The sequence below is a fragment of the Sorex fumeus genome, unplaced genomic scaffold, assembly GCF_029834395.1.
Source record: "Sorex fumeus unplaced genomic scaffold, SorFum_2.1 ptg000093l, whole genome shotgun sequence".
Lineage (NCBI taxonomy): Eukaryota > Metazoa > Chordata > Mammalia > Eulipotyphla > Soricidae > Sorex > Sorex fumeus.
In genome coordinates this window covers 5,548,622-5,571,493 of record NW_026606150.1, presented here as the reverse complement: position 1 = coordinate 5,571,493, position 22,872 = coordinate 5,548,622, and the positions used below count along the sequence as shown (strand labels likewise).

At 60.3% G+C, this 22,872-nt stretch overlaps 2 protein-coding genes across 3 annotated transcripts; one reads left to right on the top strand and one right to left on the bottom strand.

The window, feature by feature from the left end:
- Positions 1-93: 93 nt before the first annotated feature.
- Positions 94-14,242, bottom strand: ACTN3 (actinin alpha 3). Of its 2 annotated transcripts, none has more exons than XM_056131925.1 (21): positions 14,105-14,242; positions 9,660-9,774; positions 9,372-9,491; positions 8,965-9,051; positions 8,789-8,876; positions 8,232-8,310; positions 7,674-7,755; positions 6,582-6,667; positions 6,300-6,392; positions 5,714-5,944; positions 5,332-5,479; positions 4,029-4,179; positions 3,325-3,433; positions 3,085-3,225; positions 2,730-2,912; positions 2,134-2,268; positions 1,878-2,057; positions 1,252-1,398; positions 1,083-1,148; positions 332-490; positions 94-252 (listed from the first exon to the last, which is right to left on the bottom strand). In XM_056131925.1, exons 1-21 carry the CDS (start codon positions 14,240-14,242, stop codon positions 94-96), a joined length of 2,697 nt encoding a protein of 898 aa, XP_055987900.1. The 2 variants fall into 2 exon arrangements, with proteins under 2 accessions (XP_055987900.1, XP_055987901.1); XM_056131926.1 differs by having other exon boundaries at positions 1,068-1,148; positions 14,105-14,176.
- Positions 14,243-15,184: 942 nt separating this feature from the next.
- On the top strand, positions 15,185-19,232 carry ZDHHC24 (zinc finger DHHC-type containing 24). The gene is made up of 3 exons (XM_056131949.1): positions 15,185-15,506; positions 16,763-17,040; positions 18,937-19,232. The coding sequence occupies exons 1-3, from the start codon at positions 15,226-15,228 to the stop codon at positions 19,230-19,232; spliced, it is 855 nt and encodes a 284-aa protein (XP_055987924.1). The 5' UTR covers positions 15,185-15,225.
- The last annotated feature ends 3,640 nt before the right edge of the window (positions 19,233-22,872 follow it).

Genomic DNA, 22,872 nt, shown 5'->3' with positions numbered 1-22,872 from the left:
AGAGGCTACGTGGATGGACGGGTCTTTAATCAGAACCCTGTTCCAAGGGATGGAGGCGATCAGCCAGACCACTCCAGGGGTCAAGGCCAGAGGTCAGAGGTCGCTGTCTCCATAGAGGGCACTGGAGAAGGCCACGTAGTCCAGCGCCCCGGCTGGCGCCCCGGAGCCCTTGTAGGGCGTCATGCGGCGGATGCAGTACTCAGCCTGCTCGGCGGGGAGCTCCCGCCGCAGCTCCTCGGGGCTGATGTAGTTCTGGGGGAGAAGCAGAGTGAGGACCCGCCCACCCGCCCACCCAGCCCTCACCCTGCCGGGCCCCCACGCTGGGACTCACCTTGTCCCCCGCCAGGATCTTGAAGGAGGCCACCACCTGCTCCGCCGTGTCCATCTCCGCCGTCTCGCGGGTCATGAAGTCAATGAAGGCCTGGAAGGTCACGACCCCGGTGCCGGTGGGGTCCAGCACTGTCATGACGCGGGCAAACTCCGCTTCCCCCTGCAGGGAGAGAGGGCGGCGCCGAGACCTGAGCGTGGCTGCTGCCCCTTCTGGGACTGTCCAGCCGCCCAGCCACAGCCCCTGGAAACACGTCCCCTGTGCCCTTTGCCCTTGATCTTTTGTGGGGGCAGCCTCCCAAGCTGTGCTCGTGGAGCCCCGGGGCCAGATGGTTTTGCATGGGTTTGGCAGGGCATGCTGGCTGAGCGTACAGGTGTGGGGGCCGTCCAGGGAATGATGCAGTGCCGAGGGTCAGACTGAGGTCCGTGTGCATGCGAGGCCTGAGCCCCAGCTGCCTCCCCAGCCTGGGCGTGACCTTTCCTCTGGCCATCACCGAGCTACCCACACTGCTGCTTCCCTGAGGGAAAGGCATGGCTGACCTCGGCCTCTGAACCGTTTCCATATCCCGCTGTGTGGCTATGACGAAACCTATTGACCCCTCGGGGCCTCTGAAGCTCTGTGTGTGAAACGGATCCCTCTGCCTGGCCCCAGCCAAAGAGGCAGAAGAGAGCACAGAGGTGGGGGGCACAGAGAAGGGGCCGACGATGCAAGAGGTGGGCGCTAAGCGCAGCCCGGGTGCGGGGGCCACACTCACCAGGTCGTAGCCCATGGAGATGAGGCAAGCCCGGAAGTCATCAGGCTCCATTGTTCCTTTCCGCTTCTGGAGGGAGCGAGCAGATGTCAGGCTCGGTCCCCAGCACGCCCCCCAGGCCCTGAGTCCAACCGCCCTCCCCACCCCACCCCCAGCACGGGTTCCTGCTGACCCGGTCGAAGTGGTTGAAGGACGCCCGGAGCTCATTGAGCTGCTCCTGGCTCAGGCCTTTGGCGTCCCGGGTGAGCAGCTGGTTCTCCACCTCGTTGATGGTGCGGGCAAGGGTGGCCAGCAGCCTCTCCCAGCCCACGCGGATGTGCTGCAGCGCAGGGGTCAGGCCCGCTCCAGCTCTGCTCCCAGCCTCCTGCATGCTGCCAGGCGCCCCCCACACCCACACACACGCCCCTAGGGATCCCTCTGAGCCCCTCCAGCGGCCCTGCCTGCCTGCCTGAAAGCTGGACCATTTACTATGGGATCAGAATTTGTGTTTGGGAGCAAATCCAGCGATGCTCAGGGGTTATTGCTCCTGGCTCTGTGCTCGGGAGTTACTCCTGCTGACGCTTCGGAGACCATATGGGAAACCGGGGATTGAACCCGGGTCGGCCCAGCGCATAAGGAAAACGCCCTCGTAGGTTCAGTATTGATCGGGCAGCCAGGGCCTGCCCCGGCTTCAGGACGCCCTGCGACTCTGGACCAGTCCCTGGCTCTCACTGGGTCTCCGTATCCCCCGTGGGCACGTTGGGGGTCCCGGTTGAGCTGAACTGGGGACACGCCGGGGGGCGGCCAGGCTCTGCCCACCTCCATGCTGTAGGCCGTGTGCTGGTTGTCGAACACCAGGTTGGCCTGCATCAGCTGGTGCTCGCCCTCCAGTCGCTCCACGCTGCTCTTGTAGCGGATGATACTCTGCTCCCGCTGCCGGAGCTCGGCCAGCTGCTGTTCCAGGGAGCCCAGCAGGCCGGCCGCCAGGCGGCCCACTTCCTGAGGGGGGCCAGGGCAGCATGAGGGGCCCCCCCAGGCCTGGCTCCCCCAGGCGGCCCCTCCCTCCAGGTCTCACCTCCACCATGCCCTGGATCCAGGGCCCCACGGCATTGGCCTGGGCCGCAAACTGCCGCCGGAGCTGCTCGTTCACCTGCTGCCGGGTCAGCTCCTCCTGCAGCGTCTGGTCGCGCCTGGGAACCAGCTTTCGGACCTGGGTGCGAGGGTGTGCAGGCCAGGCCTATTGAGGGGCTTCTGGGCCAGCCCTGCCGCTTCTCCAGACTTGTTCCTCGCGGGTCACAGGGGACCCACCCCAGGCTTCCCTTCTCCTCTGGGATCCACCAATTTTGGAGTTTTGGAGCGGGTCAGCAAGGCACAGGGACTGTTCCTGGCTCTGGGCTCGAGAGTGACCCCTGGCGGTGCTCAGGGGCACAGTGGGTTGGCTGCACACCGGGCCAGGGCCAGGGATTCCTCTACAAGGAACTCAGGTGATTGTATGAAGTCAACAGCCCCTCAGGCCTGATGGGAAAATCGATGTGGAGGCCACGCCACAGGACTCGCCCAGAACTGCAGGGGGTCGCAGTGACAGGCCCTGGTCTGAACAGCTTCTCCATTGCTTGGGCCCTCAAGGATTCGGGCGGCTGAAGGGCCACAGGGCTGGGAGGAGGGACTCACCAAGTCCCACTTGTTGCTGATGTCCTGCGGGCTCAGGGAGATGTAGGGGTTGGTGAGGCTGGGCCGCAGCCCGTATGTCTGGCAGATCTTCTGGATCTCGGCCTGGATGCCCATGATGGCCGCTCGCTCCCGGTCAGCCTCAGGCAGCGTGGCCTTGAACTGCTCATGTGCGGTCAGCAGGCTCTGGGGGGGGGGGGGGGGAGGGACAGGCAGGAAATGTTGGGCAGGACCCGGTCCTGCTTCCGCTCCAGGGGCTCCGGGCCATGCAGGGGGTCCAGGCCCGCCCTTGTCTCTTTTTCTGGGAGACTGAGATTCCTAGGATGGCGTCCCACAGAGACACCCCATCTTGGGTCACCTGGGTCTCCTCCACTGCGTGCACCAGCCATGCGTCCTGCAGGTCCTCCACGGCGCCGTCCAGCCAGTTGTTGAAGGACACTGCCCTCTGCGCAAACTCCAGATGCAGGTGGTCGATGGTCTCCAGGAGCTTCTCCATCCGCTAGGGTGGGGGAGGGTGAGTCAGCAGCCTGCTCAGCCCAAGCCCATGTCCCCCACCCCCGCACCGCCCCTGGGGTCCAGTCCCAGGACCCCACCCCACCTCCAGCGCGACCCTCCTCTTCTGGGTCAGCGTGCCCAGGCTGTCCCACTGGTCACAGATGGCCTGGCAGCGGCTGTTCACCGACACAGCCTCGTGGTAGTCGAGCTCACTGCGGTGGGAAGAGGCCGGCCTGGGGTGAGCCAGTTCCTCCAGGCAGCCCTCTGGGTTGGGACCCAAGCCCCAGGGGGTGGCAAGGGCAGAAAGAAGTCAGGTCAGGGAAGGGAGAAGCAGGGCTTTCCTGGAGTGTGTGAGTGTGAGTGTATGTGTGTGTGTGGGGGGGGAGGCACATTCCGGGTGGGGGGGGGGCTGTGGACTACACCTGCTCTAGTTTTGTTTTTTTTTTTGGCTTTTTGGGTCACATCTGGCGATGCACAGGGGTTACTCCTGGCTCTGCACTCAGGAATCACTCCTGGCGGTGCTTGGGGGACCATATGGGATGCTGGGAATCGAACCTGGGTTGGCCGCATGCAAGGCAAATGCCCTCCCCGCTGTGCTATTGCTCCAGGCCCTGCTCTAGCTCTTTAAGAGCATGGACAGAGGGGCGGAGGGTCACAGGAGATAAGGGAGCTCAGCACTTTGCTGCAGGAGGACAGCAAGCAGGCGGGGCCATGCAGGTGGTGCCGGTGAGAAACGGGGCGCGGGGCGTGGTCGGCGGGCCGCTTGGAGGGTGCGCAGGGGGCGGGCTGTGGGCGGGGCGGCGCTACTTGAGCTCCTGGGCCAGCGCCGCCACGTGCTCCACCCGGTCCTGGTGCGCAGCCAGGTCGCTCTCGAAGGCGTCGTGGCGGCGCAGCATCTCCCCGACCTCCTGCAGCGAGGCCGACTCGTAGTCGAGGACGCTCAGCGCCTCCTCCTTCCCTGTTCGGAGAGAGGCGGGGTGGGACCCGGGGAGTGCCAGCCCACCCTTCTGGTTTGCTCCCAGCCGTTGCAGGGTACAAGTGAGTTAAACCCCGGTGCCAGGGCCAGTGGGTCCCAAACTCCAATTCCCTTCGCTCGTTCCTTGCCCCAGTGCCTGGAGCTTGGCAGAGCCTTGATGAACTGTCAGTGTTGGGTGAATGAGTAATGGACGGTAAAAGGGCTTTGAGAATGACAGTCGTGCAAATAAAAATAACCATAATTACAGCCGCGACCATTTATTGAGCGTCAGCTTTTTGGCAGGAAGGTAACTAAGGGTTACAGGTTCCAAGACCCCAGACTCATATACTAAGACGCACATTTAAGGAATTCTTTCGTTTTCATCTTAGGGTTTTCTTTTTTAAAGTTTTTGGGGTCACATTTGGTGATGCTCAGGGGTTACTCCTGGCTCTGCACTCAGGAATGCTGGTGATGCTCAGGGGACCGTATGGGATGCTGGGGATGGAACCCCAGTCGACCGTGTGCAAGGCAAACGCCCTCCCCGCTGTACTATCGCTCTGGCCCCCACCACTCATGTTGGGTAAATCCCAACATGGAGGAGAATATTTTCACGCACAGTGCTCCCTTTGTCCCCTGCCAAACTCTCTCCTTAATGTAGTTGGGAGAATAACAGAAGCGATGTGGGGGCTGGAATCACCTTTGCACATCAGCTACACAGGCAAAATGCTAACAGATCACTAGTCCAAGCAACGCCCTCCAGACCCAGAGCCAGGAGGCTGCAAAGGACAGGAATTTACTGATGAAAAACCACCGCGCTGGGGCTGGAGTAATAGCACAGCGGGGACGGCGTTTGCCTTGCAAGCGGCCAACCCAGGTTCGATTCCCAGCATCCCATATGGTCCCCTGAGCACTGCCAGGGGTAATTCCTGAGTGCATGAGCCAGGAGGAACCCCTGTGCATCCCCAGGTGTGACCCAAAAAGAAAAAAAAAACACTGCCCAGCAAGGGTGTACAGGGCCAGTGGAGGTGGGGTTGGCAAACTGGCCTTGGGCACCCGAGTAGAACACCGTCCGCCCATGCGTTTGCCCAGACTACCCGCCCCGTCCTAAGTAGCTGCCCAGCCCAGGACAGGAGCACGTCCCTGAGCTGTACGTACCTTGGGTCCAGGCTTCGTGCAGTGATGCCTTCTGCTGGAACTTCCCCGCCAGCTGCTCCAGCCGCTGCAGACGGCGTATCTCCGCCAGCAGCCAGTCCTCATAGCCCCGCTCGGCCTGCTCCAGCCCCCGCCAGGCGTTGGCTATGTCCTGCAGGCAGGTGGAGGTGCTCCCCATCAAGGCTTACCCATGGGTGGAGGGGCGGGGGGACTCTGCACTCAAGGATCATTCCTGGTGGGCTCGAGGGACCATATGGGATGCTGGGGATCAAACCCAGGTTGGCTGCATGCAAGGCCAGCGCCCGCCCTGCTGTCTTATTGCTCTAGTACAAGGTGCACCCATTGCAGAGTTGAACCCAGAGCCCAAGATCAAGCCCAAGATCACCGAGACGAGCTTGCCCTCGGAGGGCATGAAAGCCGGCCGGTTGCCTAGCCGCAGCTTGGTTTCCAGCGTGTTGAAGTTGATCTCCAGCTGGCATTTCTCCTGCACGCGGGGCGGCTTGTGCCGGCGCCGGTAGTCCCGGAAGTCCTCCAGCTTGCGCTGCATGGCGCTCACACTGGGCTCGCCCCCGCGGCTCTCCAGCCACGGCACCGTGCGGCCGATCCACGCCAGCAGCTGCGGAGCCGGGAGCTCTGAGCCCGCTGCTCACTTCCCGTCCCCACCCGCCACCCCCGGGCTGTGGCCAGGTGGGGGTGACAGTCACGTCTGGGGAGGCCAGAACTTGGGGGGCATAGGGATGACGCATTTCTGAGTCTGGGAGGGACCAGCCCGGGTTGGCATGGAGCAAAGGGCTGTGCGCCAGCCTAAGCGGGAGTGGCTGAAGAAAGGAATCAGTGGGGGATCTAAGGCGAATGCATCTGGGAGTGACCGAAAGCCTGGCCGGGAGAAAGGGACGGACAAAAGACAGGGGAGCCGGGGCTGGGAGGATCAGGCGGGCAGGGTGGGGGGCTCCCCTCAACCCCCACCTCACCTCACTGGCCAGCTTCTCATACTCCTCCATCAGCCTCTCGTTCTCCTGGTTCACGGCCAGCACCTTGCAGATTCTGTTGGCAGCGGTCTCAGCCTGTGGGGGGCCAGGTGGGCGGCTGCTTTCAGAGAAATAACTGCAGAAGCCCCCCCAACCCAGCCCACCTTGGAAAAGTCCTTAAAACCGGGTGCATAGAGGGGAGAGGGGGGTACCGGTGATGGTGCCAGCAGCCTCAGTGCCTGAACTCCCCAGGGCAGGACAGGAGCAGCTGGGGGCCGCTTTTACCTGCTCAGCGCCGGCGAAGGCGTGGTAGAAGCAAGAGACGTAGGTCATGATGGCCTTCTCGTCGGGCCTTGGAGTGTTCACGATGTCTAGGGGAGCACAGAGGGAGCTGAACGGGCAGCCAGGGGTGGGGAAGGAGCAGAGGCTCCCTTCGAAGGGAGGGCGGAGACACGCAGCCACCGTCACCAGCTGCCAGGACCCCACGTCTTCTCTCTCTCCCCCGGAGCCCCCAGCTTTGTGAAATCAGGCCACTTGGCCTGACGCAGCTCATCATCCCAGAACTCCGTCTGTCTGTCTCCCAGGGCATGAACTCAGGACAGACTCTCCTCTAAGGGTGCCCACGCAGCCAGGCACCATTCACAGTGGCACGCAGGAAATAAATGTCTGCTGCCAACTGACCAGAGCTGTGGTTGGACACAAGGGCCAGAGGCGGACACAGCGCCCAAGGAGGTCCCGTCTCCGAGAGTGACAAGCTTCTCAGCACCCGGGTACCAGGAGTTTTGGTTTGTTTTGGTTCTGTTTTATTTGGGGGCCACACCTGGCAATGCCCAGGGGTCACTCCTGCCTCTGCACCCAGGAATCACTGCTGGAGGTGCTTGGTGGACCATATGGGATGCCAGCGATTGAACCCAGTTGGCTGCATGCAAGGCAAATGCCCTCCCCGCTGTACTGTCGCTCCAGCCCTGGAACCAGCGTTTGAGGCTGAGGGCAGAGCCATCACCAAGGGGAGGCCCAAGTGACTGGTTCTTCTGGGTGGGAGGACCAGAGTGCAGGGGAGAGGGGGGAGGGGGCTGGGGAGAGGAGGTTCTGTGCAGGAAGAATTCTGACCGTAGGATCTGGGAGACACTCAAAGGGCTGGGGCACAGGCTTTGCATGCAGGAAGCCCAAGTTCCATCCCTGGCACCACGGGGGACCCTCAGCCCTGCCAGTTGTGACCTCTGAGCACAGAGCCAGGAGTAGGCCCCAAGCACAGTAGGCTATCGGTGGCCCCAAAATAAGAATTCTGACTGAAATTCTTATTTCAGGGTAAGGGGCAGGGCATTTGGAGTGCAGGTGTGGAGACTGAACTGGGCCCTCCAGAAAGTGGGGTCTCACCTTCCGCATCCAGCATCTTGGGGATGTCCAGGTATTTCTCTGCCACCTCAAAGGCAGTGTTCAGATTGCCTATGGGATCATCCTAAACAGAGGTGAGGGGTCGGCAGGAAGGGTCAGCAGAGGACAAGGTGGGGAGTCGGGGATCCGGGGTGGCCGAAGAAGTACCTGTGCAGCTTGTTTTTTGTTTTGTTTTGTTTTGTTTTGGGGTCATACATGGCAACACTCAGGGGTTACTCCTGGCTCTGTGCTCAGGAATAATTCCTGGTGGTGCTCTGGGGACCATCTCAGGTGCTGGGGATTGAACCTGGGTCAGCGGTGTGCAAGGCAAGTGTCCTACCCACTGTACTATCTCTCCAGCTCAAAAGTGTGACTTTTTTTTTTGGAGGAGGGAGTTTGATTTTTTAGCCACACCTGGCAGTGCTCAGGGGTTACTCCTGGCTCTGCACTCAGGAATCATCCTGGTGGGCTGGGACCATATGGGGTGCAAGGGTCAAACTTGGGTCGGCGGCATATGAGATAAATCCCCTCCCCTCTGTACTGTCGCTCTGGCCCCGGTACCTTGCGCAGTTTGGCGTAGTCGATGAGCTCGGGGCGGTGTCGGTGGATGAGAGCACAGAGGGCCAGGCCGTCCTTCCAGCTGCTCCCACACAGGCGAGGTCAGGTCTGAGCCGGAGCCCTGATCCACCCACACCCCAGGCAGGAGCACCCTCTCAGGACAGCCTCATCACACCTCCACCCTGTCACTGGGCCTGAAAGCTCATTACCAGCCTTGGACCCTTCTCAGAGGCCTCAGGACTCTCTTCAGAGCACCTGAGGACCCTCCTCAGAGGCCTCAGGACCCTTCTCAGAGGCCTCAGGACCCTCCTCAGAGCACCTGAGGACCCTCCTCAGAGGTCTCAGGACCCTCCTTAGAGGCCTCAGGACCCTCCTCATAGGCCTCAGGACCCTCCTAGAAGCACCTCAGGACCCTCCTCAGAGGCCTCAGGACCCTCCTAGAAGCACCTCAGGACCCTCCTCAGAGCATCTCAGGACCCACCTAGAAGTACCTCAGGACCCTCCTCAGAGGCCTCAGAACCCTCCTCAGAGCATCTCAGAGGCCTCAGGACCCACCAGACCTGGTGTGGAAGTTCTGGACGTTGACGTTGCGGTAGGGCGCAGTCTTGCGCTGACACCACAGAAGCAGGCCCTCCTTGGCTGAGGTTTCTGGGGGGACAGTGGGGAGCATCCGCTGAGCAGGGCTCTGGGCACCCGCCCCACCCCGGCCTGTGCCCGCCCCTCCCCCCGGGCTCACCCTCCACAGAGATGTCCTGGATGGCGAAGCGGAGGATGATGGTCCAGATCATGCCCAAGGTCATCTTCAGGTTCCCGTCCACGATCTCTGCAGAGGGTGAGGGGGGCGATTCCAGCACGCAGTGAAGATGAGGACTCTGGGGCCCGCGCCCCTGTGCTCAGTCTCCCGGCTCTCGCCCGCCTGGCAGGGCTGGCACCCAGAGGGAGCTCACGCATCTTCAACACATGCTCACCGCACCCGCTTAGTACCAGGCTCGGGTAGGCCCCAGGGTGCGTCTGCCCCACGTCATCGCCTCTGCAAGGCTCAGTAAGTCACCCCCAGAGTTGGGCCAAGTCACGGCTCCCGAGGGGGGACCCGGTGCCAGAAACGCTCCCGCCCACCCCCAGATCACTCCCATCCTGCCCCACCTTCGGCGCCGATGGAGACCAGCTTCACCCCTTTGCTGGCGATAAAGTCCAGGGCCTTGTTGACGTTCGCGATTTTGTGAAAGCGCATCTTGCCTTTGTCTGGCCTGGGCAGCCTCTCTCCTGGATATAAGAGGAGAGGCCACAGGTCAAAGGTCAGAAGATCCCCTCCTCCGATTTCCCATTCTCCCCCGCAACCCCAGGGCAGCACCCCTGCTACCACCAACGCCCCAACCCCCCGCTCCCTGGCCTCCCCCAGGCCCTGGGGTCCCCAAGACTTGAGCCCCTCACCTGAAATGACCTCGAGCAGCAGCATGAGCTTGAGGCCGCTGCGGAAGTCCTCTGCTATGTCCTCGATCTGGGTGCCCGCCTTGCGCAGATGTGAGTTGCACCAGGCGGTGAAGGTCTGGGGGCAGGGGCGACACTCAGCCCCCAGTGTGGGCCGCTCAGAGGCCGGGCCCTGGACGTGACCCAGCCACCTGCTCTGAGCATCCCAGCCCTCCCCCTTCCCTCTCTGAGCTGAGTTCTCCTGTCAGGAGCCACGGGCCTCCAGGACCAGGAAGGTCCCATTTGGACTTGGGGGCAGCTCTGGCCACTGTCCAGTCCTGGAGGGAAATTAGGAAGCTTGAAAGCAGGTGCTCAGCAGAGGGACCCTCTGTGGCACCGGGTCCACACTGGGCTTCTGCCTTTCTGCCTCTTTTCAGGTTGGTTGGTTGGTTCTCTTTGGGTCACACCCGGCAATGCTCAGGCTTTACTTCTGGCTCTGCACTCAGGAATCTCTCCTGGCAGTGCTTGGGGGGCCCTATGGGGTGCCGGGAATCGAACCCGGGTCAGCCTTGTGCCAGGGAAGCGCCCTCCCTGCTGTGCTATTGCTCTGGCCCTGACCTTTTCTTTTTTTGATGGGCTACTCCCAGCAGCGGGGGGACCGTGAGATGCCAGGGGTTCCACCAGCCCTCTGGGCTACCTCCCCATTTCTGCTGCTGACTTGGTAAATGTGTAACATTCTGGGTCCAGGACATATGGTCATGAGGGTCCTGCCCAGGGTCTGTGTGCCTGGGTTTGTACTCCCCTTGGGCTGCAGGAGCAAGGTCCCCTGGGCATCACCTGCTCTTGGGAGGGGCCTGTGGTGTCCCGTCTCTATCTGGCCTGCTGGGGCTGAGGTGCCCTGAGGCTCAGGCACACATGCCCACCCACCTGCGTAGCAAATCTCCAGCCCTTGAATTCTGCTGCCAGTGCTGGAGTCTGTCCTTGGGCCCAGATCCCAGTGGAGTGACACACTTTCCAGGACATGGGCCTGTCTCCTTCCCCTCTGGGCACAGTCTCCCATGGGGTCCTGAGTCCCTCCCTGCACAGGGCAGGATAGTGGAACTCAGAGCATCCCCCCAGGCACAAGGCAGGCATCCTGGGAGCCACCTAGCGGTCGGGGGCAGGTCTTCCCCTCCGCAGACAAGCGTTTCAGCTGTCCTGACAGTCCATCTGGAGCCCACGCTCAGGGCCTGCAGAGGCAGTGCGGGGTTAAGGCGCTTGCCTGGCAGGCAGCCAACCCTAGTGAGCCTTGGTACTGCCTATGGTCCTCTGAGCACCGCCAGGGTTCACTCCTGAGCACCGAGCTAGGCATAGTTGCTGAGCAGCTGGTGTGGGCCCCCAAAGACAAACCAAAAATGTTTGGATGCGGAGGTGGAGCGATAGCACAGCAGGGAGGGCGTTTGCCCTGCACACAGCTGACCCAGGTTCGATCCCTGGCATCTCATATGGTGCCCTGAGCACTGCCAGGAGCAATTCCTGAGTGTACAGACAGGATCGTCAGGTCTGACCCAAAAAGCAAAAAAGAACAAAACAAAAAAATACAAAACCAAATAAAACCAAAAAAAAAGCTGATGCTCTAAGGATTGGTGGGCCATCATTTTGAAGGGGCGTGGGCTTCCCATCCCTGGAGGTGTGGCAGTGGTGCTGGCCAGTGAAGTGTCTGCCCTTCCCAGAGGCTGAATGGAGCCTGACGGGAGGGGGTGGGAGGTGGGTGGGGCAGGGTGGGAGTGGCCCACAGATGAACTGTCCTTACCTTCCTGGAACAGAAAGACTAAGCATGATGAGATAGTCACTCTGTCTGAGACAGGGTGGGAGGGAGCAGCTCTGGGCACCACCCTGGAGGTGTCCCCCCTGTTGGGAGGCTACCGTGGGACCAGCCTGTGGGGTGCTGAGCTACTCAGGCACTGAGCAGAGAGGGACAGTGGCTAGCAGGGGGTGGGCATGGGGCCGGCCGGCCAGCAGGCAGCGGCCAGGTCACGCCGCCTCCTGCATGCTAAGCCAGGGAGTTAGAACTTGATCCTCAGGGCAGAGGGAGCAGGGGCGATTTCAGGCTGAGATGGAGGCGGGCTGGGCTGTGATTTGGAACACCGCCTCCGAAGCAAAGGGCTTGGCAGAGAAGGGACAGATGAGGTGGGGGCGAGGGAGAGAGGATGGAGAGAGTGAGGGGGACGGACAGGGTCAGACAGAAGAAACAGAAGCCTTTGTCCTCGCTGCCCTGCAAGTTCCTGAGGTGGGGGCTTTATTTGGCTCCGGCTGTATCCTAAATCACAGCCTGTGTGTGGCTGTTTAAAGTCAAAGGGGCTGGAGCAATAGCACAGCGGGTAGGGTGTTTGCCTTGCATGCAGCCAACCCGGGTTCGATTTCCCGCATCCCATATGACCCCCTGAGCACCGCCAGGGGTGATTCCTGAGTGCAGAGCCAGGAGTAACCCCTGTGCATCGGTGCGTGTGACCCAAAAAGCAAAAAAAAAAAAAAAAGTCAAATAAATCAATAAAAATGAAGTCAATGCAGGTCTGGTGTGGGAAGGAGGCGGATTCGTTCCAAGGTGGGGAACGGGGCCAGGGGGGCATAGGGGCTGAGGCACAGCAAAGATAGGGGTGATACTGTACTAAACAGTGGTGGAGAAGGAAGCCACCCACTGCCCAGGCTAGGCTCGGTGCCCAGGTCTCAGGCTGGTGGATGGACGGACAGACGGACAGCGCCATCTGCAGCATGCAGCCCTTGGGCAAATGAGCGGCTCCAAGAGGGTTGGAAGGAAGCCTGGAGAGTTTCGCAGGGGAAAAGGCAAGTCTCGGGCATGTGTGTGTCTCACGTGGGTCACTGTCTGGGAGACGCGAGGGCTGGGGAGGTCGCAGTCCCAGAGGGGAGCTGAAGCCAGGGATGACGGCAGGAGACTGTCCCCAGCCTTGCTCCGTCTGAGACAGGTGCAGGAGAAGCCTGGGGAGCTGTGAGTCGCCTGGGACACCCCGGGGAGCCAGTCGGGGGCTCCCAGTCCCCCATCTTCCATCCACTAAGCCAGGGGGAGGGCTTGGGGAGGAGCCGGCATCCTGCCAGCACCCTGTTCCTGGAGCCATGCTGTTGGCAAATGCTGAACAGAGTCCCTCTGATTGTATGGTGCCCCCCTGGGTTCCCCGCCCCGCCTCCCCCACCCCGATTCCCTGGTCTTCCTGATCCCAGCGGGAGCCCAGGTATCCTCTGCCCTCCACGTGGAACAGCCAGCAGTGAAACTAGGTCAGGGAGGGGAGGGCCGAGGGCTGACCAGGCTGACCTGGGCTGTGACTGCCAGGGGCCCCTCTCGCTCCCCAGAGCCGCTGCCTCAGCAGGAAGTGTCCATCTGGCCAGAGTCAGGTTTCTATGCGAGGGGGCCAGGGCACGCCTGACCTCCTGGCTTTTTCAGAGTCTCAGGGGCTCCTGGGGGCAGAAAGGGCATCTGGGGAAAGACAGGGGGTCGGGCAAGCCAGGGGCAAAGATTCAGGGTGGAGGGGTCCTGTTTTCTTCCATTGTGAGGTTTTGGGGCCACACCTGTCTGTGCTCACGTACTATGTGGGAAGGAGGCGGATTTGGTCCAAGGTGGGGAACCGGACGGGGGGAGCAGGCTCTGTGCTCAGGGGTCACTGCTGGCTGGGCATATGGGACCATATGGGACCATATGGGATGCTGCGGATTGAACCTGGGTTGGCCACGTGCAAGGCAAGTGCCCTGCCCCCTGTCCTATCTCTCCTGATGCCAGCGGTCCTGTTTTTTGAGGGCATATGATTTGGGTCACAGTTCTGCACTCTGGGCCTCAGTTTCCTCATCTGACAACTGGGTTGGTGTTACCATAGAGGCCCACTGGAGATAGGGTGGTGCAAGGGATTTGGGGAAGTTCCCCGCCCCCACACTTCCGAGTCCCTCTGTGTCAGGTTAGTGCCTGGGGATATTTAACTAGGAGGTGTGTGATGGTGGTGGGTGGCAGGGGTTTCTCCCCAATTTTGGAGCTCTAGGGCCTTACTCAACTGCTGTTATCAGCAGCCTTGGGCAGTGGGTCTGGAGAATGAGCCCTGGGGGGTGGAACCCCAGAACCTCTCCTCTTACCAAGCCCTTCATATATTTTTTTGACCACACCTGGCAGCGCTCATGGTTTACTGCTGGTTCTACACTCAGGGCTCACTCTGTGGGGCTTGGGGAACAATATATGTTTCTGGGTATCAAACCCGGGTCAGCTGTGTGCAAGGCAAGCACCCTACCCTGCCCTCTGTTCTATGGCTCTAGCCCTTGGGGGGGGGGTGCTCCCAGGTTTCCCTTTCATCTGTGGGGACAACAGAGGCCCAGTGCCCTAGAAAAGGCTCCTTGATTTTAAACCCGCTTTGCTCCTGACCAGCTAGATGCCAAGGACCAACGACCTCCGGGCTTCAGTCGGTTTTGCCATCAGGAAATGGGCAAACACTCACTTTCCGCTGTTGCTTCTCCCAGGCGGGGTCCAGCAGTAGGTCTCGGTCCCAGTCCTCCTCTTGCTCCATGTACTCTCCGCCCCCGCCGCCCGCGAAGGGCCCTTCCCCGACCCCCAGACCCTCGGGCTGCATAACCATCACTATCGTGTTCCTGCTCGGGGCTCCCCTCGCAGACTTAAATAGTGGCCGGCCCAGCCCCGGATCGGATTCGCGCTAATTATGGGGCAGGTGGGAGGAGCTGGTTGGGGGCGACGCGCTCGGGAAGGGGCCAAGCCAAGAGGCAACCCTGGGACCAGGGTCAGCAGAATTGGGGGGCATCGGAGCGGGTCCCATAACGGGGGTTCCACCGCTGGGTGACTTTGGGAAAGGCACGGGCCCTCTGAGTAGTTCCCCCGCCTTGGACCGCGGGTGGAGGATAGTGGCAGGGGCTTCAGGGGCCCGAGACACTGTACGCAGCGGGGAAGGCGCTTTGCCCTGCACGAGGTTGGTTCGGGTTCGATCCCCGCCACCCCATAGCGTCGGTCCCTCGAGTCCTGCCAGAGCCCGGGGCCAGGAGGAAGTTCTGAGCACCTCCAGGGGTGGCCCCGCGAAATGCAATCAAATGAAAGGCGAGTGGCCGCAGTCCGCTCTCGACCCTGCCACTGCGCCGGCGGTGGGCGTCTGCGAGCCCTGTCCCCACGTCACTGCCAGAAATCCCGGCTGTTTGGAGTGTTTTCTGCAGTGCTGGACGGAGACACTCGAGCCAGAGAAGGGGCTCCAGGCCAGCTGGGCGCGCCGAAGCGGAGCTATTAATACCGGGGCTGCTAGGGGCGCAGCGGGAATGTGCTGAGCACGGAAAGCCCAGCGCGGTAGGGGGAGCAACTCCCGCCCGGCGCGGGCTGGAGGGCGGGGCTTCTGCGGACGAGGCGGGGCTATGACGCTGCCGCCCTATCGGATTCCAAAGCTACGCTATTCAGACGGTCCAATCACCTCTCCGCCTCGGGCCGCGTCAGCGAGTCAGAACGCGCCTTGCTCCTCTTCCGAGTTTCTATTGGTCGTGGCAGACGTCCTTCCGGCTCCTATCCCCGCCCCAATGCGGAAGCGGCGCGGTACGCCGGATCAGTCCGCGGAGGGTCCTGGCCATGGGGCAGCCCTGGGCTGCGGGGGGCTCTGAGGGGTCGCCCGCGCGGCTCCCTCTCGTGCTCACTGCGCTGTGGGCTGCAGCCGTGGGCCTGGAGCTGACCTATGTGCTGGTGCTGGGGCCCGGGCCACCCCCTCTGGGACCCCTGGCTCGGGCCTTGCAGGTGACGCTGGCCGCCTTCCAGCTGCTCAACCTGCTGGGCAACGTGGGTCTGTTCCTGCGCTCGGACCCCAGCATCCGGGGCGTGATGCTGGCCGGCCGCGGCCTGGGCCAGGGCTGGGCGTGAGTGGGGCACGGGATCCCGTGGTGGGGGAGACGCGGGAACTCTCGGCTCAGGGAGCGGCCCGAGGACCTGAAGATGTGAGGGTCAGATTATGATCGCATCCACGAGGTAGAGCCAGAGAATTCCTTTAGAAACTGGGATGGAGAGCCAGGATGGAGTTTCGTTCCCTCCCGGGTATTTAAGGAACAATCTGATGTGCCAGGTGCAGTCCTGGCATCGGAGGTCAAATTCCTGACCTCGAGGGCCCATTTCAGCGGGGAACAGACAGGCGATAAATTAAGCCCGAAAGCAAAACAAAGGGATGACAGAGAGATGACTCAGCGGAGGAGAGTGGGTGGTTCACCCCTGCATCTTGGCCCCTCCAGCACCCCTGGGAGCATTCCCTAAGCACCCTCTCAGCAGAAACGGAAGAAACAAACAAACCCAAGCAAATTGTCGAGTATTGAGAGTGTTTGAAGATGTAGGTGATCTGGAAACACACAGCAGGCAAGGCCAGGGGGCTGCCGGCTACAGTTTGAAGCAGGGTGGTCCCAAGCTGGTTGAGAAGGTTCACATTTGAGCCAAGCACAGTCGAGTGGGAATTGTTCCAGGCAGCGGCAGAGATCGTGCAAAGGCCCCAAGGCAGCTGTGTAGCTAGCAGGGTTAGGGAACAGCAAGCAGTCCCCTGTGGAATGGGGGTGGGGGTGCCGAAAAGATTTACAATGGCGCCCCTGTAAAATATAGGAAGCCCTTTTTTGGCCAGAGGTGACATGGAAGGTCTATGGAGGGTTGGAGGCGGTCCATGATTCAGACATTCAGATGTCCGTGTGGCTGCCATGGTGACCCAGCCTGAGGATGGGGACAGAAGTGAAATCTGGGTGCCAGTCAAGTACCAGCTGCGGTAACCAGGGAGAGGTCACAGTGGTGGAAGAGAGGGTTGGGGATGTCGGAGCTGAGAGAGCCCCAAGACATGCAGTGCTAGAACTGAAAGGCACAGGAAAGAACGGGTGTTAGGCCTGCATTGACTTCTTTTTTTTCTTTTGAGGGGTGTAACCAGCGGTGCTCAGAGGTTACTCAGGAATCACTCCTGATAGTGCTCAGAGAGCCATATCGGGCGCAAGGGTTGGAACCCAGGGGCCGCGCAACGCACTAGACGCCCTCCCTGCTATATTGTCGCTCCAGCTTCGACATTTACTGTTGAATGACCCGGTGGAATGGGGGGGGAGGCGGTGTGGGCACAGTGGGGGGGACTCACGCTGCACTTCCTCTCCTGCAGGTACTGCTACCAGTGCCAGAGCCAGGTGCCGCCTCGCAGTGGGCACTGCTCTACCTGCCGGGTGTGCGTCCTGCGCCGGGACCACCACTGCCGCCTGCTGGGCCGCTGCGTGGGCTTCCGCAACTACCGGCCGTTCCTGTGCCTGCTGCTCCACGCCGGGGGCGTCCTGCTCCACGTGGCCGTGCTGCTGGGCCCCGCCCTGTCGGCCCTGCTGCACGCGCATGCGCCCCTGCACACGGCCGCCCTCCTGTTGCTGCCCTGGCTCATGCTGCTCACAGGTGGGCCGGCTGCTCAGGCCGTGGAGTCGGCGCTGTGGGGTGGGGGTGGGCCGGGAGGCTGATAAGGAGGTCATGAGGCCAGTGGCCGACCCCCCCCCCTTTATCCCTCTGGCACCCCGACTCTTCATGCCCCCTTGTTTTGTGCTTCTGAACATTGTCCCAAGGACCCCCTGCTGGTGGGAGTTCTCAGGGGCTTCAGAGACCCCCCTGCCCCAGGACTGCTGGTCTCCCCCAGTCTCCCTAGGACCCTGGCTTCCCCCACGACCCCAGCCTCCCCGGAACCCCCTTCCTCTCCTGCGGGGGTCCTCTCAGTCTCTCCAGATCGAGGGGGTCTGAAAGTGTGGCTTCCTTTCCTCTCCTTGTTGGGGTTTCCGACATGGGGAATGGTCAAGAGGGTCTCAGCACATGTGGCGGTGCTGGCTGGGAGCCAAGTGCTGTGCCCTCCCTGTCTCCTCTCCCCGCTTCCACGTCTGCACCCCATCCTTGTCAGAATCCATAACCTGTCATCCCCAGATCACTCCTCCTCTCCCTCTGTCCCCTCCATTTCTCTTGCTGGCCACTCTCTTTTTGCTCCCAAACACCTCCTCCCAACTGACCTCTGTCCTCATCCCCGTCTCTGCCCCAGTCCCCAAACCTTCGTCATGAAGCCCATGGGGCCTCTTTTGATTCTTTTCCATTTTTGTGGAACCCATCGTCCCTAAGTTCCCTGAAGGCTCCCGCCCGGAGTCTCAGCAACCTTGGGGCTCTTTGGGGTTTTTCCTTCCTTTCTGTGGTCGCTTCTTCCTTTATCTGGCCCCTGGGGCTCTAGTATGCGGGTCGAGGTGGCATTCCCTGCCTTCAAACCCCTAGATCGGTCCCCCACATCTATGTGTCCAGCCTGGTCTTCCAGAACCACCCGGTCACTGGTCCTGTAGGCTTCAGTCTGCGTAAGGACAGTGACGCAGTCACATACATGTGCCCGTGCACACACACACACACACAAACACACACTGACACATACACACATGCACACATCTCCCTGACCCTCTCAGTCACACACACACACACACACGTGCACATGTGTACACAAATGCACATATGCATGCATGCATACACATGCACCCACCTCCCTGGCCCTCTAGCCACATGCACACACACACACGCCCCCCCCCCACATAGACAACCCAGTTTTCTTTTTTTTTTTTTTGCTTTTTGGGTTACACTCGGCGATGCACAGGGGTTACTCCTGGCTCTGCACTCAGGACTTACTCCTGGCGGTGCTCAGGGAACCATATGGGATGCTGGGATTCGAACCCGGGTTGGCCGCGTGCAAGGCAGACGCCCTACCCGCTGTGCTATTGCTCCAGCCCCACCCCAGTTTTCTTTATCCAAGTAAAACTTAACACGCAATCCAGCATTTCTACCGTTTCAGGCACCATCCACTGGCTGTCAGCGCACTGCCAGTGCTGCTCAGACATCACCTCTACCCAATTCCAGAAACTTCTGTCGCCCCTAGCAGAAACCCACTAACCCACTGGGCTGTCTCCCCAGCCCAGCCTCCCAGGGTCCTGGGAACCCACACTTGTCTCTTTCCCTGGATCTGTACTTTGGGACGTTTCCTGGTGGCGGCACCTGACAGGGTCACCCTGGGTCTGGCTCAGCGGCCACTGGTCACCTGTGCGCTCAGCCTGGCGGACGCGAGCCTTCTCCAAGCATAGGGGCTCAGCGTGATGTCGCGAATGTGGGTGAGCGGGAGGTCAGGCGCCCATAACTCCTTCTGCTACTGGCGCCTCCTGTCACCCTGGTGTTTCCTGCTCCCACCACGAGGAGGGGGAGCGCAGCGGGCTGGGCTATTGGAGGGGGACACTTGGGTGGGGCACACTCCCACCTGAAACCCCCCCCCCGCTTTCCCCGCAGGCCGAGTGTCCCTGGCACAGTTCGCCTTGGCTTTCGTGACGGACACGTGCGTGGCGGGGGCGCTGCTGTGTGCCGCAGGGCTGCTCTTCCACGGGACACTGCTGCTGCGGGGACAGACCACGTGGGAGTGGGCGCGGGGCCAGCACGCCTACGACCTGGGGCCTGCCCACAACCTGCAAGCAGCACTGGGCCCGCGCTGGGCCCTGGTGTGGCTCTGGCCCTTCCTGTCCTCGCCGCTGCCCGGGGATGGGGTCGCCTTCCAGACGGTAGCCGATGCGGGCGTCGCGGCTTCCTGAGCCAGGAGGAGGTGGGTGGCCAGGACGGGGGTGTTCCTAGCTCATCTGAGGCCCAGCCTCAGTGGGGGGGGCAGGTTGGGGTCTCAGGCCCCCCCTACCCCTGTGGCCGTGCTTCTTGCTGCTGGCCAGGCCCCCCATTAATACACTCCCACTTAGTTCTGGATCCCTCCACCTTCTTGAGTTCCGTGGTGCAGCCACTCCCGCTTCCTCCCGGTAGCCCCGGGGCACAGAACAGGGCTCCCCAGGCCTTGGGGTGGGTGTTGGGGCTCCACAGCCCTCCCTCTGCCTGCTCTGGCACTCTCAAGCTAGAAGCTTTTCTGAGAAATTGGGTTGCAGGCCCCCCGTGACGCTTAGCCCTGCCAAGACCACCGGGCTGTGAGTGGACTCTCCTGGCTGGACCCAGGTCTTTGAAACGAAGGGGCGGGGTGCTGGGCACAGGGTTAGGGTCCTCCCCTAACGCTCCCCCAGGGCTCCTGGAGCTGCTGGCCCAGGGGTTTTATTGAGCTGGAGAACTGAGCTCCCGTTTCCTCTCACTGGGGGGAAGACCAGGTTTTCAGCCCTCAGGGCTGCGGGAGGTGGGGGGGGGCAGGGTTAAGGGCCTGCGTCACCTTCTCAAGCCCAGATCAGAGTTGAAAGTCAGTGTACCAGAGGAAGCGGGGCTGGGATGCTGTTCAGGGGACCAGGGGTCCTAAAGGGCTCCCTGGGGAGTGGGCTGAGAGCCGAGGGACCAAAACCAGTGTGGGGGTCCCAGTGACCTGGCTGGTTTGTGTCCCGCCTGGTCTTCATGCTTGTTTTTAATTCCTGTGTGTTTCCGTTCCCCCCACACCACATCTTTTTTTCCCCCCAATGGGAGATGCTAGAAAATGCTTGTGAGAGAAACCCCACTCCCCCCACCCCAACTCCCCTACATATAGACTATTGGGCGCTGGGCCAGCCCGGCTCCTGTTTTGCTGTGATTGACTCTGCATGTCCCAGTCATGTGAGGGGAAGCCCACCTCATTGCCTCTCCCTCAGGGGTGTTTCCGAGACTGACGCTGGGCCTCGCTGGTAGGTGATGGCCACATGCGCCGACTCGGGGGGAGCCCCCAGATTCCTGCTGTCTGCACCCTGAGAATCAGCTGTCAGGCCCCACCACTGAGGTGCCCTTGGGTCTGTGCACGGGACCGGAACCATTTGCGGAGGAGTTTGGGGGAGGCTGACCCTAGCTGACCCTACGTGAAATGGAAGTTCCCCATTCAGGAACACGGTATAGCCCTCCATTTGTGTTTGCAATAAAGTTCCCGACTTTCTTACAAAGATCACACTGTTTTTAGATTTGTTTACTGGAGTATGTGTGGGGGGGGGCAGGGACGGGGGTGGGGGCTACCCAGAAGTGCTCAGGAGGCCTGGAGGCCATTCTCAGCAACCTGTGGCCCAGCCGCACCCGCCTTTCAGTTCCGTCATCAGCTTCTGGTGCAGAACTGCTCAAGGCCTATGGTATACTGGGGGTTACCTGTGCCACCCCCCAGCGGTACCTGGAGGTCACCCTGCCAGCAGGATTGAACTTGAGGCCCGGCACGTGTCGGACAGAGGCTCTGGCCTGCTGAACTATCATCTGAACCCTTCATTTGTTCTTTGTTTTGGATCATGCCTCTGATGCTGGGAGTTGCTCCTGGTGGTGCTTGGAGGGGGCCTATAAGTGGTGCCACATATAAGCAGTGCATTCATCTGTGGGTGATCTCTCTGGTCCCTAGATTTATTCTGAAATATTTTTAGGGCTGGAGTGATAGCACAGCGGTAGGGCGTTTGCCTTGCCAGCCCAGCCGAGCCGGGTTCAATTCCTCCGCCCCTCTCGGAGAACCCAACAAGCTACCGAGAGTATCTCGCCCACACGGCAAAGCCTGGCAAGCTCCCCGATATGCCAAACACAGTAACAAGATGTCTCGCAATGGAGACGTTACTGGGTCCACTTGAGCAAATCAAACAACGGGAGGGCAGTGTATGTTTGTTTGTATTTAATTTTTAATTTGGGGGCCACATCCAGTTGTGCTCATGGGCTATTCCTGGGACTGAGCCCAGAAGTTACTCCTGGCAGTCTGAATGAAGGTTGGAGGCAGGAATGCAGGGGACAAGTAAGTGCCTTAACCCTTATACTCTCCAGCCCAACATTTGTTGTTTTATGCAGCATTCATGGTTTATGAAGCCCCATTTGGACAGCGAACCTCAAATTATTCGTAGAATTTATTTTTAAATTTCTTAGAATTTTGCGTCACACCTGGTCAGGGTTTGATCCCGGCAGTGCTTGGGCAAGGATCAAATCCAGGCTGCCCGCAAGGGAAGTAAATACTCCAGCCCTTTGTGCACTCTGACCCACCAAATGGACTATATGTACACTTTGTTTGCTTTAGGGCCTCAGCCAGCAGTGCTCGGGGCTCAGGGTTCATTCCTGGCAGGCTGTGGGGGCCCATATGCGGGTTGGCTGCGTTCAAGGCAAGCGCCTCACTCACTGTTCTCTCGCTCCAGCCCCCTGTTACTCTGTCTGCTCCTTTGGGAATTGCATTTGCTCTTATTTCCCTTCCAAACTGATGTTAGATTTTTCTTCTCTAATATCACTTAATCACTTAACTTCCCGTTAGTCATCGATCTGCTCGAGTGGGCGCCAGTAACGTCTCCATTTGTCCCTGTCGCGTGCTAGTGTAGCCCAATGGCATCTGTTTGCTCCGGGAACATGAAGGGCCTCAAACCGATCGTTCATGATCTTGACGAAGAAGTCTGACCATCTGGAAGGTGGGCGGCCACGCGGTCTTTTGACATCCCGTGGAATTCTCTAATATATGCAGCCCATAAATGTTCCTCTGCGTTTTCATGGTAAATAACACATTTTGGTATGTTGTGTTTTCATTTCACCCAAAATATTTTGAACTTTCTCGAGGTTTCTTATTTGATCCCATGTGCAAAAAAAAGTGCCGTTTAGGAGTTGGAGAGATAGTACAGCAAGTAGGACGCTTGCTTTGCATGGACGTGGCTGACCCAAGTCTGATCTGTCCCCCAAAGGTGCCCTGAGCACAGCTGGGTGTGGCACAAAACCAAATACCACAATAAAAACTGAAGAGAATAAAAATAGTTGAAAACTAGATTTTTTTCCCTGTTTTTGTTTTCCAATGGAGTCAGAGACAATAAGGTGTTTGCCGGAGTTGAGGCTGACCCTGATTCAATCCCCAGCATCACATATGTTCCCTGAAGCACTGCCAGGAGTGGCCCAAGTCCCCCTAAAAATTATTAAAATATATTTTCCCAATTCGGGAAAAAGGTGTGAAGATAAAAGCCTCAGGAAAGAGAAAAAGGCAACAGATGAGCACAGAAGAGAACCAGGAGCGGCCCCGTTCTCATTCTGATGCAGGCTGGGCTAAACCGGAGTTCAAGAGAACGGGAAATGAAGGGAAATGACTCAAGACTCAGGACGGTTGTCTCCGCCCACAGCCCAGCATGATGGCAGCACACGACAGGTGTCCCCGCATTGCAAAAGCTCAGAGAGGAGGCGCAGCCTGCAAGGTCCGGGGCGCTGTGAAGTGTGCAGGAATCAGGATGGGGTCTTTCCACTTGGCTGTTTATTGACCAAACCGTCACGCGGACCACTGGCCAAGCAGCCCCTGCGCGGTGC

Bases quoted from the DNA above. Each gene is read 5' to 3' on its own strand.
- ZDHHC24 (XM_056131949.1), top strand. From the start codon at position 15,226: ATGGGGCAGCCCTGGGCTGCGGGGGGCTCTGAGGGGTCGCCCGCGCGG. The intron at 15,507-16,762 runs GTGAGTGGGGCA...CCTCTCCTGCAG, and splicing joins GGCCTGGGCCAGGGCTGGGC to GTACTGCTACCAGTGCCAGA. The intron at 17,041-18,936 runs GTGGGCCGGCTG...CTTTCCCCGCAG, and splicing joins CTGGCTCATGCTGCTCACAG to GCCGAGTGTCCCTGGCACAG.
- ACTN3 (XM_056131925.1), bottom strand. From the start codon at position 14,242: ATGGTTATGCAGCCCGAGGGTCTGGGGGTCGGGGAAGGGCCCTTCGCG. The intron at 9,775-14,104 runs GTGAGTGTTTGC...CCCTGCCCCCAG, and splicing joins GGGAGAAGCAACAGCGGAAA to ACCTTCACCGCCTGGTGCAA. The intron at 2,913-3,084 runs GTGACCCAAGAT...CCCCCCCCCCAG, and splicing joins ACGCAGTGGAGGAGACCCAG to AGCCTGCTGACCGCACATGA.